Here is a 17,053-nt window from a genome sequence, read left to right as displayed (position 1 = left end):
TTTGGTCTAAATGCAGTGACTGTTTCTTCTTAAACTGACACTTGTGACAATCAACTTACCTCTTAAAAAGAAAATCCTTATTGTCACCTTTTCTCTTTTTTGAAGCCTTTATTCTTAGTCTGGTTCTGCCAGTAAAACCACTGATTTTACTTAGCAGAGGGAAAAAAATGGTTTAGGCTTATTTTAGATTAAAACATGGGCAGCATTCAAACAAGAAGATAGATTAGGCTTTGTTTCTACAAACATCAAGATTTAATGATAATAATTTTAAAAAATAGCTTTTTATTGATTTATTATAGGTTGGTTGTTGTGTTGAGGGCTACATTTTGCCCATGTGGGATTTAGACAGTCGTGGAATGGCCAGTGGTTGAGTAATTTAAAGCCCAAATTGGAATCCAGTGAAAGAGTTGTGTTGGTATCAAACAGGAAGTACGGGTGGATCCCCAGTGCAGACTTCTGGGGTAGACTGTTTCCACTAAAAGGGGTATTTATACCTTCTGCAGCCAAGGATGTGATTACTGATTCCACTGAAGCTGTGTTGTGACTCCAAGCTCGAGTTAACTTTTGCACGCTGGTATGTAGGTCAGGGCTTATTAGGCTGCCAAGGCCAGCCAGCAACCCAACAACACCACACTGCAGAAGACCTTCAGGACATTCAGTTTGACTCTGGCTTCTTTTATGTCTCAAAACATTTAGACACAGGGAGGTTTTTCATATTCACTTTTTTAAACACATATTTCAGTGATAAATGTGTTTAAAGTGGCCTTGAACACAAATTACAGCCGGAACTCCTAGTAGCATCTCTCAGAACAGACTGGTCCTATGTGACAGGGCAGGCAAAAAGCGATTAACGACACTCGTATGGATAGAAGACAGTAAGGAGCCATGTCCGTCGCCCGGACATGGGTTATCGAGGCCCCACCCTGGAGCCAGGCCTGTGGGAGGGGCTCGTCGACAATCGCCTGATGACCAGGCCTCTACCCACAATGCCCATTCGGGCTCAGCCCAAATGAGCTACGTGGGTTTGCATACCTGCTGGCCTACCACCTGCAGGAGGGGTCATACGGGTCGGGTACAAAATATTATGGGTGGCGGCCAAAGATGGGGGACTTGGTACTCTGACCCTAGCTTACCAAAGCTAGCTCTTGAGACATGGAAGCTCTCTGGTGGGAAGGAGCATGAGCTTGTGCATGACGTTGAGAGGTACCGACTAGATCTAGTCAGTACCTGACTGGAGCAGTTCACAGCTAGGATAAATATCAGCACCTCCAACTCTGAGACCATGGTCTTCAGTTTGGAAAAGGGTGGACTGCCCTCTCTGGGTTGGGAGTGCCTCAAGTGGTGGTGTTTAAGCATCTCTGGGAGTGAGGGAAGACTAGAGCGTGAGATCAGCAGATGGATCACTGCAGCTTCTGCAGTATTGCATATTCTTTGCTGGTCTGTTGTGGTGAAGAGAGTGCTGAAAGGCGAAAGCTCTCTGTTTTCCGGTCGGTCTTTATTCCTACAATCTCTGGGTAGTGACAGAAAGAATGAGATACAGGCGATTGAAATGAGTTTTCTCCACAGGGTAGCTAGGCTCTTCCTTATAGACAGGGTGAGAAGTTCTGTTTTCCAGGAGGGACTCGGAGTAGAGACTCTGCTCCTCTACATCGAGAGGAGCCAGTTAAGGTGGTATGGATGCCTCCCTAGAGAGGTGTTATAGGCATGTCCAGCTGAGAGGAGACCCTGGGGAAGACCCAGGACACGCTGGAGAGATTATGTCTCTCAGCTGGGCTGTGAACGGTGTCTGAGCCTCCCTGCTCAGCTCAAGCTGCTGCCCCCGATCCCACTCTGGAACAAGTAGCAGATGATGGATGGATGGATGGATGGATGGATGGATGGATGGATGGATGGATGGATGCATGGATGGATGGTCTTCGCCCACATGTACTGGCCAACTTGCAGTTTTACTCATGCTTGTCTTAAACAAAGTAATTTTCTCCTAATCTCAGTTCAGATTTTTACAGTAATTTCTGATTTTACAGTACAAGAGTTACTTGCAGATGTTTTGGATTCTTTGAGACTTCTTGGGCTGATTTTAGCCTCTACACCTTTATCTCAAAACACCTTGGAGAGCTTTGTACATCTTGTAACAATAGCAGCACACAGCTAAACAGCAAACACTCAAAGTGGGTCGTTGATATCAGAGGTTTAAATAAAGGTTTCACATGTTTGCCCTAAAAGAGGTTCTGATGATTAGCACCTAAATGAAACTTTTAATTTAATGGTATAGTTCTGAGGGTGTGATAAATTAATGTGTGTATTAAAACTTTAAGGTATAACTATCAATTCTGTGCATTCCTGGTTTGAGAATATAAGTATGGGACGGATGTTTTTAATATCTGTTGATTAAATCCCTCAAAGTGAAGGGTATGAGGTAAAGCTTAAAGGTATGTCAAGGGAAAACCAAATTACTAAATTGAATGTAAGGAAGATTGTTCTCAAAGTATTACATGTCTACGCAAATTAAATCTTCACTGAAGAATGGTCAAAGAAAGAAAAGGCGTGGGAGTGAGCCTGTCGTAGTTTTCTGCTTGACAGGAAGTCATTGACAAAAGTGTTAACACAATAGAGGCCTTACAGAGCATGTAATTTGTTACAGTCCATGAGAGTTCAGTAAGAAAACAAAGTCCAAACAAGTATGGCTTGTTTGGGCGAGTTGTCAAGAAATAACCTCTTCCTAAAAATAACTTGGCAGTGTGACTCAAGTTTTCTGTGTCGCACCGGAAATAAACAAACGGCTTCTGAAACAACCATGGTCAGAAGAGACCAAAGTGGAGAAGTTTGGCTGCAATGCACCTGGCTTGTTTGGCAAAAACCAAACATCAGAACTGACACCTCGGGATCAACTACCAACCACGGTGGAGGAGGACTGATTATTTGGGCTTGTTTTGCAGCCAGAGTCAGACGTGAACTGTGTAAACTAAGGTTTTTTCAAGTCAAATATAAGGCTGTCTGTCTGAAGCAAGACCTCAACGTGCTTGAAATGCTTTGGTTATGTTTTAAAGTTCAAATAACTCAGGCATTGTTACAGAGAGAGTGATCTATCGTTACTGCACAATGATGTGCCACAATTTAATTTAACTTTCAGCTGCTAATGCTGCGAGGTATACTTGGATATTAGCACATAGTTTCGGCGTCTGGGCTTGCCTTTTAGTTGTGACTGTAACTGACACTGTGTAACGTGTTGCTATTCAGTTTGAAGGTATCATATTTTAAGAGTATCGGAAAGATTACTTTTTACAAGACTTCCGGACACCTGAAACCTTAGAAATGAGAAAGACTGGACTACCTTGTCATCATGACTGTATGTTACTGTTATAGCTGTTGCTGTAGAGTTAGGTTGGCCGTTTTCAGTGAGAGTATGGAATAAAACCAGTAACTCCAAGGCTGGGCAGCCTAACACAGAAGGGTCATAATGATAAACTTGAGTTATATTCAAATTCGTATTTGACGTTTGAACTAATTGCAGCAACTGATCCAATCACAAACCAGTGTTTTATTTGACAGGTCACTTTGACACTCAGGTGTATCCATGTATTTATTGTGTCTGTTGATCTATTCTCTTACCCGGTAATCCCTAATTTTAACCAAATCCAAACCCTTATCTGACCCTGATATAAATGTTCTGTGCAGTAGTTTAATCAAATATTCCTAGACCTCGTTTTCCCCAGCTACCTCCTCCAGTTCACCTTGAGGGACTCCAAGGTGTTCATAGTCCAGCTGATGTATGATGATCTCCCCATTGAATTTGGGTTTGCCCCAAGGTCTCCTCCCAGTGGGACGTGTCTGAAATACCTCTTTTGGAAGGCATCCTTACCAGATGCCCAAGCCACCTCGATTGGCTTCTTTCACTGCAGAGGAGCAGCAACTTTACTCAGAGTGCCCCCTATCCCTATCCCCTATCCCCCACTTTCCAGAGGCAGCTCATTTCAGACACTCATATTCTCAATCTCATTCTTTCAATACCCACCGCTCATGACCCACTGATTGGTTGGTAATTAGAGAAATTTGCCTTTCGGCTCAGCTCTCTCATCACAGCAGAGTCCCATTCCACATATCAGTCTCCAGCTCTGCTCTGCACCCACCCGTGAACAAGTCCCCCAAGATACTTGAATCCTTCACTTGGTGCAGTAGCTTAATCCCAACCCAAAGCTGGTAATCCAAACTTTCTAGTTGAGCATTCTTCCCAGCTTGAAACCGCTCCAGTGCCAATTTGAAGTCCTGGCTTAATTTCTTAATTCACAATTTCTAATTATTCTTTCCCTATTTCAGCCATTCTAGCCTAAATTTAACCAAATTCTAACCAGATGAGTGGATTATAGTAATACAAATTACTTTAAATCATCAGCAATCCAGACGAGTACGGAAAGACCTCAATGCATGTGTGTAGAGACTCATGGTAGGTGGCTCCATTTTTTGTTTCCACAAAAGTCTGGCTACAAAGCGACCAACTGTAAAAAATCAAAGTGGTGAAAATACAAAGTACCGAGCACTCGTACCTGCTTTGTACTGTCAGCTGATGAGGCTTTCTACACATCTCAAAGCTAGGACTTGTTTCTTTGTGCTTTTAAGTCAAATTTAATTCACAAGCCCCGTGTTTAAAAAGCGTCAGTCCAAGTAAATTTCATTAAAGGCCAAAAACTTAATCAGATGTTTCCCAGACAAACACTTTTAATTACTCTCTTTCAGCGCCAGCCCCACATGAATTAACACCTATTTTTGTTGCAGCTTCTTCACCAAGCTAGACGGGTCACTCCTTCCAAGTAAGCACGCCCGCAGTTTCAGTGAGAGAAAATGAAGCCCGAACGATAATCTTATCCTTAAACTTTATCTTTTTACTTCTTCTTATGGGGCAAGTGTTGGTTTAGTTTCACAACTCCCATTTTTCCATTTGAACAAGACAATGTCAGACCTGTCTGAATCCCTTTAGTGCAAATATTATCTGACCAGATTTAATTCTTGAGCGCATGTGTTAGAAGAAATAACTGTGGTCACACGTTAATGTGTTTTTCAGGAAGATCAAATGATATAAAAAAAACAACTTTCAGATGTTATTTTCTCCCGTTCTTTCTGTTAATGTGCCTGAAGGTGTGCAGCTATTCTGGGCTGCCTGTGTCTCAATCTGCTTTTCAAAACTTTGCACTCATTCTGTTAGAAATGCGTCAGGAATGCAGGTAGGCCAGGCCGGTACTTGTGCCTCCCTCAGACATGCCTTTGGGATGTGTGCGCCGAATGTGGTTTTACATCGTCATGTTGGAAAACGCTTGAACATCCCTAGAAATAGCGTCTTCTTCAAGGCAAGCGTGTACATCCCATCAAAAAGTGAAAAAGAGATTTGCCAAAATCTTATTTTTAACCCCATACCATGTCAGAACCTGGCCATTTGTTGCCTGGATGCATTTTTATTTTTGGTCCAGAGCACATGGCGTCCATTTCTTCCCAAAGTAAAAATCAAAAGATCTGGAATAGTGATTCACTTTGAGCACCATCCACATATTTTCTGTGAATCATCTAACACCATACAAGCCCAGAAAAAGTTGATGCATCATTTGAACAAAGTTAATGAAAGATTTCTAAATAAAGCATTATTCCTAAACACCTGACAGTTTGAAAAAGTGAATAAAGCCCCCTTCAAGCTGTTTATATCTCTATAGAGTTATTCTACTTGAAACTAGCATATCTTTCTGGAAAAAAAAAACAAAAATCAGAATTTACTGTTAACCAAACTTTGGTCAAATCCAGTTTTCTTGCCTTAACCCTCCCGCTTTATGCTTCATAAGAAGTCAACTTTGCAAATTTGTCCCGAAGAGACCGCCACCAAATAACGAGCGAACGAAGGGAACGCGTCCCTACGCTGCCCCGCCGAGCCGTACTTCCTCCTGGCCAACACAGCCACAGAGAGCCGCCTGTGTCTTCGCGCTGCCTCCTCCGAACATGACAACTGTGATATCTCCTTCCAAGAGTTTTTTGGGTTCATAGGTTTATTAGTTTTGCTGGAACAGTTATTGACAGCCTTGTCCAGCTGCTTCTCAGCGAAGCAGTAGAAGCAATATTACTCCATTAAATCCCAGCAGCTTTTCCGCATAAACACGTCCACAACAACTCCTGACCAATCACACGATACTTGGCGCAAACCCCTGTCAGAAAAGGTTCCCCCAGAACCTTGTGTTGAGAAGGGGCGGACGAAGCTGCTAGGAGAACAAAATGAACTGATTTTTGTCACGCAACTACATCAACGAGAGGCAATTTTGTGACTTCTTCTTCTGATGGAGGATAAAGCAGCCTTTACACTTTGACCTTTCATTTCAAGTCACATGGAGTAGTGGCTAAAATTATTGCACATAAAAATATGACACCCCTCCAAGAAGCTGATGCTCCATTACGTAAACAGGCGCAATATCAGTGTGCACATATATGGCTACTTAACTTAAAAACAGACTTTAGCAAACAACCTTATTTCTATGCTTGTTTAGGCAAATTGACAATAAGACCAAAAGAAATATACTGGAACACATCAAACTGGACAATAAAACGATGGGTGTATATTTTGAATAGACAATATCTATAAGTTTGCAATCATGACCGAATGCTGATCTGCCCACTTTTTTGTGGGATCTAAACGATTAAAATATTTTCCACACAGATATAGTTTATTGTTTTTCCCTTTAACTACGTATTTGGGCATGCATGTCCCCTGACATCGATCAGAGGGTGCTACAGCACCCTGCGCACCCATACTTACCGCAGCCTTGAGCGTGCTCCTTAAGGTAACATCTTACCTGTTGGCAATAAGTTGCGAACAGCATTTGCAAAGGGGAGTTTCCGAAATGTTTCTGAAACGTTTGTGAGGGTTCACAGTTTCCTTGCAGGAATTTTGAACTTGCTCTGAAAGAAAAAAAATTGTGCGACAAGATTTTCCTCAAAATGGTCCTAAAGTCGTCATGTGTGACAGGAAACCTTCTCAGTTTGGTTTTTCATAACTCTAGGACACTCGAGCAGTATGTTTTTGCTGCAACGTCGTAGTCAATTTCAGGGAGTTCATGCAAAACGTGTTGCTCAGTGCAAGTGGGAGTTTGCACATTGTTTTGCAATTTCATGTCTCCAACTAGTCAGACGCAGCCCAGTGAAATACTACTTTTAAAACCTTATCTTTGAAGGACCAGATACTCCTATTTGTTAGCCATCACAAGTAGAATTGAGACATTTACCCTCCATCGACGTGAGAAGGCCAAACAAAGTAGGGGGTGGGAACTGACATTGTGTCTTTGTGTACATTTATTTACAGAGAACAGCATCTTTACACTTCACAACTTCCTGTTATTTTTGCCTGAATCCACGCAGTCTGAGAAGTCCATTTCACAAACTTCATCCAGTCTTAAACAATACATCACTGTTTAAGAAAACCACAGGAAAAACCACCGGTTTGTACACTTTTCGGCTATTTTTGAGGGTTTTTAGTCAATTTTTGGAGACAATTTTACAGCGCTGACATAAAACGGCTGTAAAAGCAGCTTTTATTAAAAAATCTAATTTACATACGCTCAGCTATGATGGTTATTTATTACATTTACTTAAAAAATGTTTTCAGTACAATTAATAGGTGTGTGTGTGGCAGTGTGTGTGTGTTTGTTTAGGTGGGTTTTTTTTTCTTGCAGCTGTGACTAAAACAGCCTTAGCTTTGTCCTCTTTTCTGAGTCAGCTCCTCTTTGTCCAGCCGGTCAAAGGAAAAGGAAGGATTAATCACTCCGATCTGAGCTCTTCGCTGACACAATGGTGTCGTCGAGAGTCCTGATTTTAGAGTAAAGGTTGGCCTTGAAAACCCATGCTGAAGATGTGGAGGTGATTTAATGTGGGGTGTATTCTGGACTGATCCACACGTGTCCTCATTTGACCGTTCCATTTTGCAGCCTGGATGCTGAGGATGCAAGCGCGCAAGGAAGTCAAATATAAGATCAGTTTTAGACAGAGAGGAATGTCTGAGCCTTCTGTGGATAATTACTGCTTTTAACCAGGTTATAAAATTCCCCCTGCCACAGGTATTAGTGAACATTTATTCTGAGCCAAATCAAAGCTGGTTCTTGTTTTATATGCCCTGGTTCTTCCTCTGTAATTTTCTTTGTCTAAAGTGGCTATTATATTCACTAATATGACAGTGTTTCATCAAAGTGCGCTGTAAAATTTGCGCTAAAAAAGCTATATGTGTAATTATCCCCAGAATGAGTCAGTGGTACAGCCCAGTCTGCAGAGAGAGATGAGCTGTCGTGCGCCTCTGCACGTAGGTCTCAGAGTAGAAACCGAGGCGCTCGAAAGCAGCTGATTCCCGAAAATAAATACATTTAAAAAATACTTAGGCCTATTTCAATCGGATCAAATATTTTGGTTCATCAGAAGTGGGGAGGAGAATTCGGACACAAAATTTGAAGTATTTGGAGGGGGTGGAGGGTAACATCTCACCAGAAAACATTTTTTCCACTAAAAAGGACTATTTTATGAAACAATAAATACTTTTATTCAATCATAATAAAGGATAATAAACTGATCTCAGAAACAAAATGGCGCCACTTTAAAACAGGTATACGCAGCACAAAACTTTACAAAATGATAAAAAGGGGAGAAAATGATTCGAATATACGATATAAATCTCTAAAAATAAAAAAAGCTATCAAATTAATAATGCAAGGATTTATACAAACAGTACAAGTTTAGAGGTAATTTTAAAAGACTGAAAACAATTTAGCGACTCGTTAAAACGGGGATTATCGCCTACGTTAAGATACTAAAACAAAAATAGTATGTTTCATTTAAAAAATAGGTTAAAGTTACATTTTAAATTCATCCTAAAAAAATTTACATTTAAAGTTGACCACAAGGTGGAGCTGTAGCAGCCTGTCTGTGTGCGCACACGTGTCTGCGTTTCACGCATGCGGCTCGCGCGTCCTGTGTCGTCATCGCGGTCACGTTGCCCTTCCAGGCTTGGTTTAAAAAGCGGATGTGCGCCGCAGAGCCGGCAGCTTAATCTCGGTTCAACGAGGTCGAAGAGAGACTCAGCAGAGCGGACAACGTGCGAGCGAATTTCCCGCTAAAAGGCGACTACAACCGGCTCTTTTGTTTTAAAGAACAGGGAGGGGGTGAAACGCTTTTGAGCCCGGATTCTGTAAGCGACTCAGTTCCACTGCATTGTGCTTTTTGTAGCTTCTAACTAAGGAATGCCAAGAGAGCTGACCCAGAACAGGATCCAAAAGACCTGGGTTCCCACCAAGGATGATAAGCGAAGAGGTAAAACACATATTTCTCTTGTCTTGTGCATCACTCTTTGTATTCTCAGGGCACCGTGGCTGCTTAACTTCTCAGATTCCGTGTCTAATAAATTTATTTATATTTAAAGCAAACGTCACGTCTGTTCAGTCGTGTCGTGATAACATCGCCGCTGTTGCCGACGCAATGTCCTAAAGTAATAAAATCGTCGCTGCACCTGCTGCGCTACGCCGGCATTTTGAATCAACTTATTGGTGGTCTTCATCGGCACATGCGTTACGTCACCGTGCAGTCACCATGGCAACCGTTGATTTCCCCTCCAGTCTCCCCCCCGCTCTCGATTCCTGAACATGACGCCTGAGGTGTTTTCCTATTGGTGGCTTCAGCGCTGCGTGCGGACGGAGCGACGTCGCGTCGTAAGAGTTTCATTTATTGGCAAACCGAGATGAAAAACGATTGACTTTGATATTCGTAAGGAACGTAAAGCAAAGAAAATGACGTTTAATGTTACTGACGAAACCTCTCAGGGGAATGTTAGTGTTGCTGCACCTGGTTCAATAAAGACGGAAGTTTTGAGGGTGCTATTTTAGGATGTACAAAGACAAATGACGCACTTACAGTAGCCTAAAATTAGCAGTCTTGTATATTCAACACTTGTTTTTTTTCTTTTTAGTGGTACAACTAGAGGAAATGGTACAACTAAACTGAAACAAAAGTACTACATAAGAACAGTTAAAACACTATAAAAACGGATGTCTTTCACCTGGATTGACAGCATGTAAAGGACTCATGTTTGCTCATTTGTTGTCTGATGCCTAGGCATCTCTTTTTGCATCTCCAAAAAAAAAAAAATACAATAAAGTGAACTTTCCTTTGTTATGCAAAACACTTTCTCCTTTTTACTTGTACGAGTTATGGACAAATGAGACACCGAACGAAAATAAAGCCCAGATAAAACAAATCGGATGTCTGAAAAATTGCCTTAAGCGCTTGATCCGTTTTTCCGTTCCACTGTGGCACTTGTGTTGTGAGAACATGATTAGCCGAGCAGTGACGGAGTGCAAATTGGATTTCTCAGGCGGGGCGGTCATCAGAACCTAAATGGCCTCTGTTGACACTGAGTGATTGGCGAAAAAACAAAAATATTAGGAAACGTAAAATGGTAAGAAAACCTTGCACAAGATGTTGTGCTTTCTTGTGCCACTTTAGTTTCCTCTTTGCCAATCAAAATCAGTTCTGGGCGATAAAATTAGGATGGCCTGTTCAAATCAACTACAAATATTCACGACATGGAATAAAATATTTCATGGGCGTAAGGCTTTATACGTGCGGCATTTAAAAACGATACGTCCCGGCTCACGTAGGGCTCGCAAAAGTAGGTCGGCTGTGCAGGGAGGTGGAAGTAAAAGGTGAATCAGCAGGCAGCTGATCGTTTGTGTGCTACCCTGGAGACAAATGGGACTTTATAGATTGGCGATAAATTCCTACATGTTTCCTCTCTGCAGCTACAGGCGCCCCTCATTTCGCCAACCCCCCCACCGTCATCGTGATGGTGGGTCTGCCGGCCCGGGGCAAGACGTACATGTCCAAGAAACTCACCCGCTACCTCAACTGGATCGGCATACCCACCAAAGGTAAGCGGGACTCAAACGGTCAGGTCAGCCGGGTTCAGCAGCGTCTCGGTTACACCATGAGACGTTGATGACCCCTTAAGTAGTTTCCCAAGAAGTGTCAGCTCATGTTTCGAACTCCAAGATGTGGCGTTCGTAATAGTTTCTCTTTTTCTCTCTCTGTATGCCTAGTTTTCAATGTTGGCGAGTACCGCAGGGAGGCCGTCAATTACAGCTCCTACGACTTCTTCAAGCCTGATAATGAGTCGGCCTTTAAAATCAGGCAGTAAGTCCTCCACTCGCATGCAAATGATGTGCTGTGGTGTTGTTAGACTTGCTTCATGTTTTGTGTCGTCTTCGTTCTTCAGGCAGTGTGCCTTAGCAGCGTTAAGAGATGTCAAGAACTACTTGAAGGATGAAGGAGGCCAAGTTGCAGTAAGTTTCCCCCGTTTCTGTGTCGGAAGCTTTTCTTTCCTATGTGCGATGACAAAATGGTCACCTGACCGAACTGCCTCCGTGTTTTCTCTCAGGTGTTCGACGCGACCAACACGACGAGAGAGAGGCGAGAGTTGATCCTCAAGTTTGGCAAGGAGAATGATTTCAAGGTACGTGTCGCTATGGCAACAGGAGCCGCCATACGACAACAGCGCCACTTTGGCACAATGAAACCTAAAGGTTTTTTTGTTTTGTCCAGATATTCTTCATCGAGTCCGTGTGCGACGATCCAAACGTCATCGCGTCAAACATCATGGTGAGTCAAAAAGCAAGTCTTTGTGTTTTTTTTTTAAATGTTTTACCAGATTCAGTTTGGATGAGGAATGAAATGTTTAATATCTCTTTGGTATCAGGTGTGTTTTTGCCGTCTGACAGTTTTGCTCCTTGTTCAGGAAGTGAAGGTGTCCTGTCCGGACTACCGCGACTGCAACAAGACCGACGCCATGATGGATTTCCAGAAGAGGATTGAATGTTATAAAACCAGCTACCAACCTCTGGACCCAGATCGGCACGACAGGTAAATCTAGATATTTTATTAATTTTTTACTCTTAAACCGGAACAAACCTTCAGACAAATCATTCATCCGTTTCCTTCTTCCTCCAGGGAGCTCTCCTTCATCAAAGTCATAGACGTGGGTCGCCGTTTCCTTGTCAACCGGATCCAGGATCACATCCAGACTAAAATCGTCTATTACTTGATGAACATTCACGTCCAGCCGCGCACCATCTACCTGTGTCGACACGGTGAGAGCACAGACAACCTGGAGGGACGGTTGGGTGGCGACTCTGGCCTCTCGCTGCGAGGTCGACAGGTACGACCGCAGAATACGAGGGGGGGAAACTCAGGGTCTTGATATAAGGTGCTGAACACCTTTCCCCGCTTGCTGTAGTTTTCTGCCGCCCTGGCCCGGTTTGTAGAGGAGCAGCAGCTGAAGGACCTGAAGGTCTGGGCCAGCCAGCTGCGCCGCTGCATCCAGACCGCTGAGCACCTGGGAGTCCCGTACGAACAGTGGAAGGCTCTCAATGAGATCGATGCTGTGAGTGTCCCCAAAAACCAGACTTTTAACACATCGCACTACTTTGTTGTTCCCGATCTGACTCGCCTAATCAACATTTTTAGGGGATGTGTGAGGAGATGACGTACGATGAAATGAAGGAGAAGTTCCCTGAAGAGTTTGCGCTCAGAGACGAAGATAAATACTACTACCGCTACCCAGCTGGAGAGGTACAGGAGCCGCCTACAGTCGATAAATACCGAATAGTTTTATTACCTTCAGCTGGTTCAGTAATGACTAATACCTGCTCCTGATTGCAGTCCTACCAGGACCTGGTCCAGCGGGTGGAGCCTGTCATCATGGAGCTGGAGAGGCAGGAGAACGTTTTGGTCGTCTGCCACCAGGCTGTCATGCGCTGCCTGCTTGCTTACTTTTTAGACAAGAGTGCAGGTGGGTACTACAACTCCTACAAGCCCTTTTTTAGTTTGAATTATCTGCAGCACCTAATTTAATTTTTTATTTGTCTTCACGGTTTGTCGATCCAGAGGAGATGCCCTACCTGAAGTGTCCCCTCCACACGGTTCTGAAGCTCACCCCTGTCGCCTACGGCTGCAAAGTCGAATCAATCTCTCTGAATGTGGAGGCAGTGAACACACACAGAGACAGACCGGAGGTTAGTGGACTGATTACTGAGAACTACTACCCCACTTCCTTCATCTGTCAGATGTTAAAAACCACAAAAACGTGTTGCAATAACCCGCCATTGGCTCCTGAGCCTGAAGTCTTTGAATTCTTCAACACCCCTGCAGGAGGTTAAGCGAGGTCCTGGTACGCTGATCAGGAGAAACAGCGTGACTCCTCTGACCAGCCCAGAGTCGCACATCAAGAAACCTCGCATTGACAACCTGGAGGAGGCTTCGATCCAGGAGCTGCCCAACTCCGTGGCCTCGCTGGCCCTCTGCAGCTCGCAGCACATTCCCCTCACGCTAACTGGACCGGTACGTTCCAATACGGGTTCTTGAAGCGCGCTATAAGCAGATGTTTGTTTAATAGATTTGGGGAAAAGTAAGCTGCAGAATTCGTATCTCAATCAAGCAGCTTTTAGGATGTCATTTCCTGCATCGGTTTCCTTCGTCCCAGCCTGTGCAGATCTGTTCACTCACTTGTTTGTTTTTTTTATATTTTTTTTCTCTCTTCCTCTGCTGCGCTCTCCTCTTCACATTATAGTACTGGCTGGGCAAAGTTTGCCTGTAAGTATAGACTCTGATAAGAATCTGTTTGGCTGCCTTGCTCTGTCAGTGTCATCCATTCATTCTGTTCTTGTGGCCATATTGTTATCTTTGCTGGACATTCACCGTCCTAAAAAGGAAAACCGTACAGCTTTTATTATTTCCAGCTTTTAGTGAGTCTGCCTATCCAGGGTTGACTCATGCGGAAGTGATGCTATGCACAGAGTAGCTGCTCAGTTCAAGGTTTAATGGGGAAAGGGAAGTGTACGCATTAGTTCCTGGGGGACTCCCACTTCCTAGTATCACATTCCTGTCATTCTTCTCTTCTGTTGTCACCAAGTTTTCTTTTTCGGCTACTCCTCTGCTTATTCACGCTGACTGTCCTGTTTTGTCTATTTTTGGTCTGTGTCGTGCTGCTTAAAGACGCGCCATGCTCCATTATCTAAAGGTGGTTTCCCTCCTAGTCTTTCAAAGGTAAACACCTTCACGTTCGCTTCGTAGTTCTGCCTGCCGCCACATCTGCTAGAGTCGACATGGAACTTTAATTTAACTTCTGCTTTAAAACCAGACAACCTAACTAGGCTGCAGGCTTGTTTTTAGCGGCGCCACAAATGGAACGTGCTGAAACTAGCCTGTGCTGAATTAAACACATTAGAAACGCGCTTACAATGTGAGTCTAATTGATTTGTTTAGGAAACAGGTGAAGTCAACAAGCTGATTATAAATGACGGCGAGAGCGGAACTAGCCGGTTTGAGCTCGTTTTGCCGGCACACTAGAAACTTGTGAACAACGCTGCAGGGTGTGTTTTTTTTTTTTCTGTCAGTTTTAACCATTTGGTTCACGTGTCCTCTAAAACTATCTAAGAGGAAGCCAGAGCCTTGCGGTTTAGGGATTACAGTTAGACTCTCGCTTAGCCTGAAGGTGTTTTTATTCAAGTTTTGTCAGCCTACATGGTGCATATTTGTTGGCTGATGCAGTTCTGAAGAAACCTAACCCCTGTTTGTTTTTGTTTTTCTTGTGTATCTTTCAGAACTTGAGCTCGTATGGTTTCCAGCCCTGCTTGTGACCCGGACCAACAACTCAAGCAGAATCTAACACGAAACCAAGAGGCAAAATCTCCGACAGTAAAATGTCTCGCATCACCCCCCCGTCAACCAATGATGCCACTTTACTGTGCTTTTTTTTTTCTTTTCTTCTTTTTTTTAAATTTTACTGTAATAATATCAAAGCAAGACTCTTAATTTTCTGTCTTAATATTGTCAGAATATTTTAAACTTTTGGAGCCTGGAATTCATTCATTCTTGTGACTGCTCAAATGCCTCTCTGGGGTAAATGTTTTAGTTTTTTTTGAACATGACTGGGTAAATTAAATAAGATCTGTTTAGTTTACGTTGTAAATGCCATGTTTCTGGGGAAAAATGGCAAAATGTCTCGATTTCTTTGTACTTTAACAAGCTCCAAACCAAGCGATATTTTGCACAGCGGTGATAGTTTTTAAATTTTTTTTTTTTTTTTGGGGGTTCACTAACTTTGTCTTGTCTTGGCAGTAAGTTTTGCCATAGAGTGCCTGTAGTGCTTGTTTCGCAAGCCTGATGCAGCTTCTCTTGCTGTTTCTCTTAACTTAAAGCTTGAGGAGAAACTTTTCACCTAATAATTCTACATATCATTTTTGATATTTAACTTTTTTGTTTAGTCTGAGTACTTTTAGTTTCAGTGCCACAGTGCATACAGTTCTCAAGAGAAATATTTAATATTTTGCTGTCATTGACTGCTATGCACAAAATGAAGCATCTATTTTTGTTACACTGCGTGCTGTTTAATAATATCTTTGTAAATGTCGGTGTACATATAGCAAACCAGAAATAAAGAAATCACTTGATTCTTTCATGGGGAGTTTATTTTATTTTAGTTTATTTTTTGTACTAATGGGGTGAGATGTCTTAAGGAAAAGCTTACTTTTCTTAGTAAACATCGTGTTAACATGTCTGCTTGATATACTTGAAGGTTTTTTGTTTTTTTTTGTAAGACTTTTTATTTTATTCTTTATTTATATTTATGTAGTTTTTGTATGAGTGGACTGAATGAGAGGGATCTTATGTGAGAACTACACTTCTAATTTTTTTTTTTTTTTTTTTTGCATCTGTTGGACCAATAAAGTCATTTCAAGAACATTTGTAACATGCATTTGCTTATTTAAGTTCCCACTGTGGTGCCATTTTTAAAGCTAGTTATTTTCTCATTGCCATCTCATTCATACATGACTATATATACTTATTTGTGACATGCTCGGGTCTAAATACACTTTTCCCAAAGCCCGCTTCTATAGCTTTTGTTTTTAAAGCTATGTTCTTTATAGCCTGTTTCAACAAGACACTGAACTCTTTCACGAGTGTTTCAAGATGGATATATACATAGACCTTTTTACAACTATGGAAATTCCTAAATATATTAGCTGTAAAAGCTAATAGTTTAATGGGCTAATTTAAATTATGCAGGATTACATTTGAATGCAATCAATAAAAAATGGGCAAAAGTTAAAGAACGGCAGTAATCAAAATCCTTTGTGGGCATACAGAATACTAGAAAAACTACTTGTGGAGTCTTGTTTGTTCAATGTTTATTATGAACACATGCCAAAAATATGACAGCAACCATTAAAAATGAAAGTAGGAGTCTTTAAAGGAATGCTGACTCATGCCAAAGTCTTAAACACAAATGTCGCAAGATCTGTTAGTGCTCAGAGGATGAAGCTCTGTTATTACACCAACTTTTTCTTCAGTATTTGTACAATCGATTGAGTTATAGCCATTATAGTGTTTGCTAAGGCCAAATACCTGTGGCTGCTATCTTCTATTGGGCTGACTCCAAAACTGAATCACCTGTAGATGTACATCCACTGATTACTTTCTGACAATTTCATTAAAATTCACCCTTTAGTTTATGAGATTTTCTGCTACCAGACAAGCAGATGAACACACAGACAGGCCTGCCTTTCGTGGCAGTGGGTGATAAAGCTCAAAATATAAATAATTTAATGTTTAAACAGCTTAACTTATTGAGTTTTGGACATGTGGTTTAACCTTTGTCTATGTGATGCTTTTACAGCTTTCCATGGGTAAACAACCTAAATAGTTTTACTGCTTCCTGTTTTCCAAGCTCGATTCCGAAGGTGGGGACATTTTGGGGAAAATCCAGCTGAGCATTTTGACACCCAGCTGAAAGTTTCCCCCTGCAAGAAGTTTAGAAACCTGGGCTAATGTTGTATACCACACATTTACATTTAGAAATATATATTTTTAAGAAATATTATAAACCCATTTGAGTGTTTTTACCATCTTAAACTCTTCATAAAATAATCCTTTGAATTATGATTGACCCTGAAGGTCCTCATATTTCCAAATGTCCCCACTCCAACTTAAAATTCAA

At 42.1% G+C, this 17,053-nt stretch overlaps 1 protein-coding gene across 3 annotated transcripts; it reads left to right on the top strand.

The window, feature by feature from the left end:
• The first annotated feature begins 9,040 nt into the window (after nt 1-9,040).
• Nucleotides 9,041-15,514, top strand: pfkfb3 (6-phosphofructo-2-kinase/fructose-2,6-biphosphatase 3). 3 transcript variants are annotated; one of them, XM_017432551.3, is made up of 15 exons: nt 9,041-9,318; nt 10,803-10,931; nt 11,100-11,193; nt 11,276-11,342; nt 11,438-11,512; nt 11,602-11,658; nt 11,795-11,919; nt 12,007-12,214; nt 12,293-12,439; nt 12,523-12,627; nt 12,718-12,847; nt 12,943-13,070; nt 13,207-13,395; nt 13,625-13,647; nt 14,658-15,514. In XM_017432551.3, the coding sequence occupies exons 1-15, from the start codon at nt 9,249-9,251 to the stop codon at nt 14,662-14,664; spliced, it is 1,554 nt and encodes a 517-aa protein (XP_017288040.1). In that variant the 5' UTR covers nt 9,041-9,248; the 3' UTR covers nt 14,665-15,514. The 3 variants fall into 3 exon arrangements, with proteins under 3 accessions (XP_017288040.1, XP_017288041.1, XP_017288039.1); XM_017432552.3 differs by lacking the exon at nt 14,658-15,514 and adding an exon at nt 14,050-14,104; XM_017432550.3 differs by lacking the exon at nt 13,625-13,647 and having other exon boundaries at nt 9,042-9,318.
• The last annotated feature ends 1,539 nt before the right edge of the window (nt 15,515-17,053 follow it).

Source organism: Kryptolebias marmoratus, linkage group LG18 (assembly GCF_001649575.2).
Source record: "Kryptolebias marmoratus isolate JLee-2015 linkage group LG18, ASM164957v2, whole genome shotgun sequence".
In the NCBI taxonomy this organism is placed as follows: Eukaryota; Metazoa; Chordata; class Actinopteri; order Cyprinodontiformes; family Rivulidae; genus Kryptolebias; species Kryptolebias marmoratus.
The sequence above is the reverse complement of the archived record's forward strand: the minus strand, read 5'-3'. Positions and strand labels throughout refer to the sequence as shown.

Bases quoted from the DNA above. Each gene is read 5' to 3' on its own strand.
- pfkfb3 (XM_017432552.3), top strand. From the start codon at position 9,249: ATGCCAAGAGAGCTGACCCAGAACAGGATCCAAAAGACCTGGGTTCCC. The intron at 10,932-11,099 runs GTAAGCGGGACT...CTGTATGCCTAG, and splicing joins GATCGGCATACCCACCAAAG to TTTTCAATGTTGGCGAGTAC. The intron at 12,440-12,522 runs GTGAGTGTCCCC...CAACATTTTTAG, and splicing joins CTCTCAATGAGATCGATGCT to GGGATGTGTGAGGAGATGAC.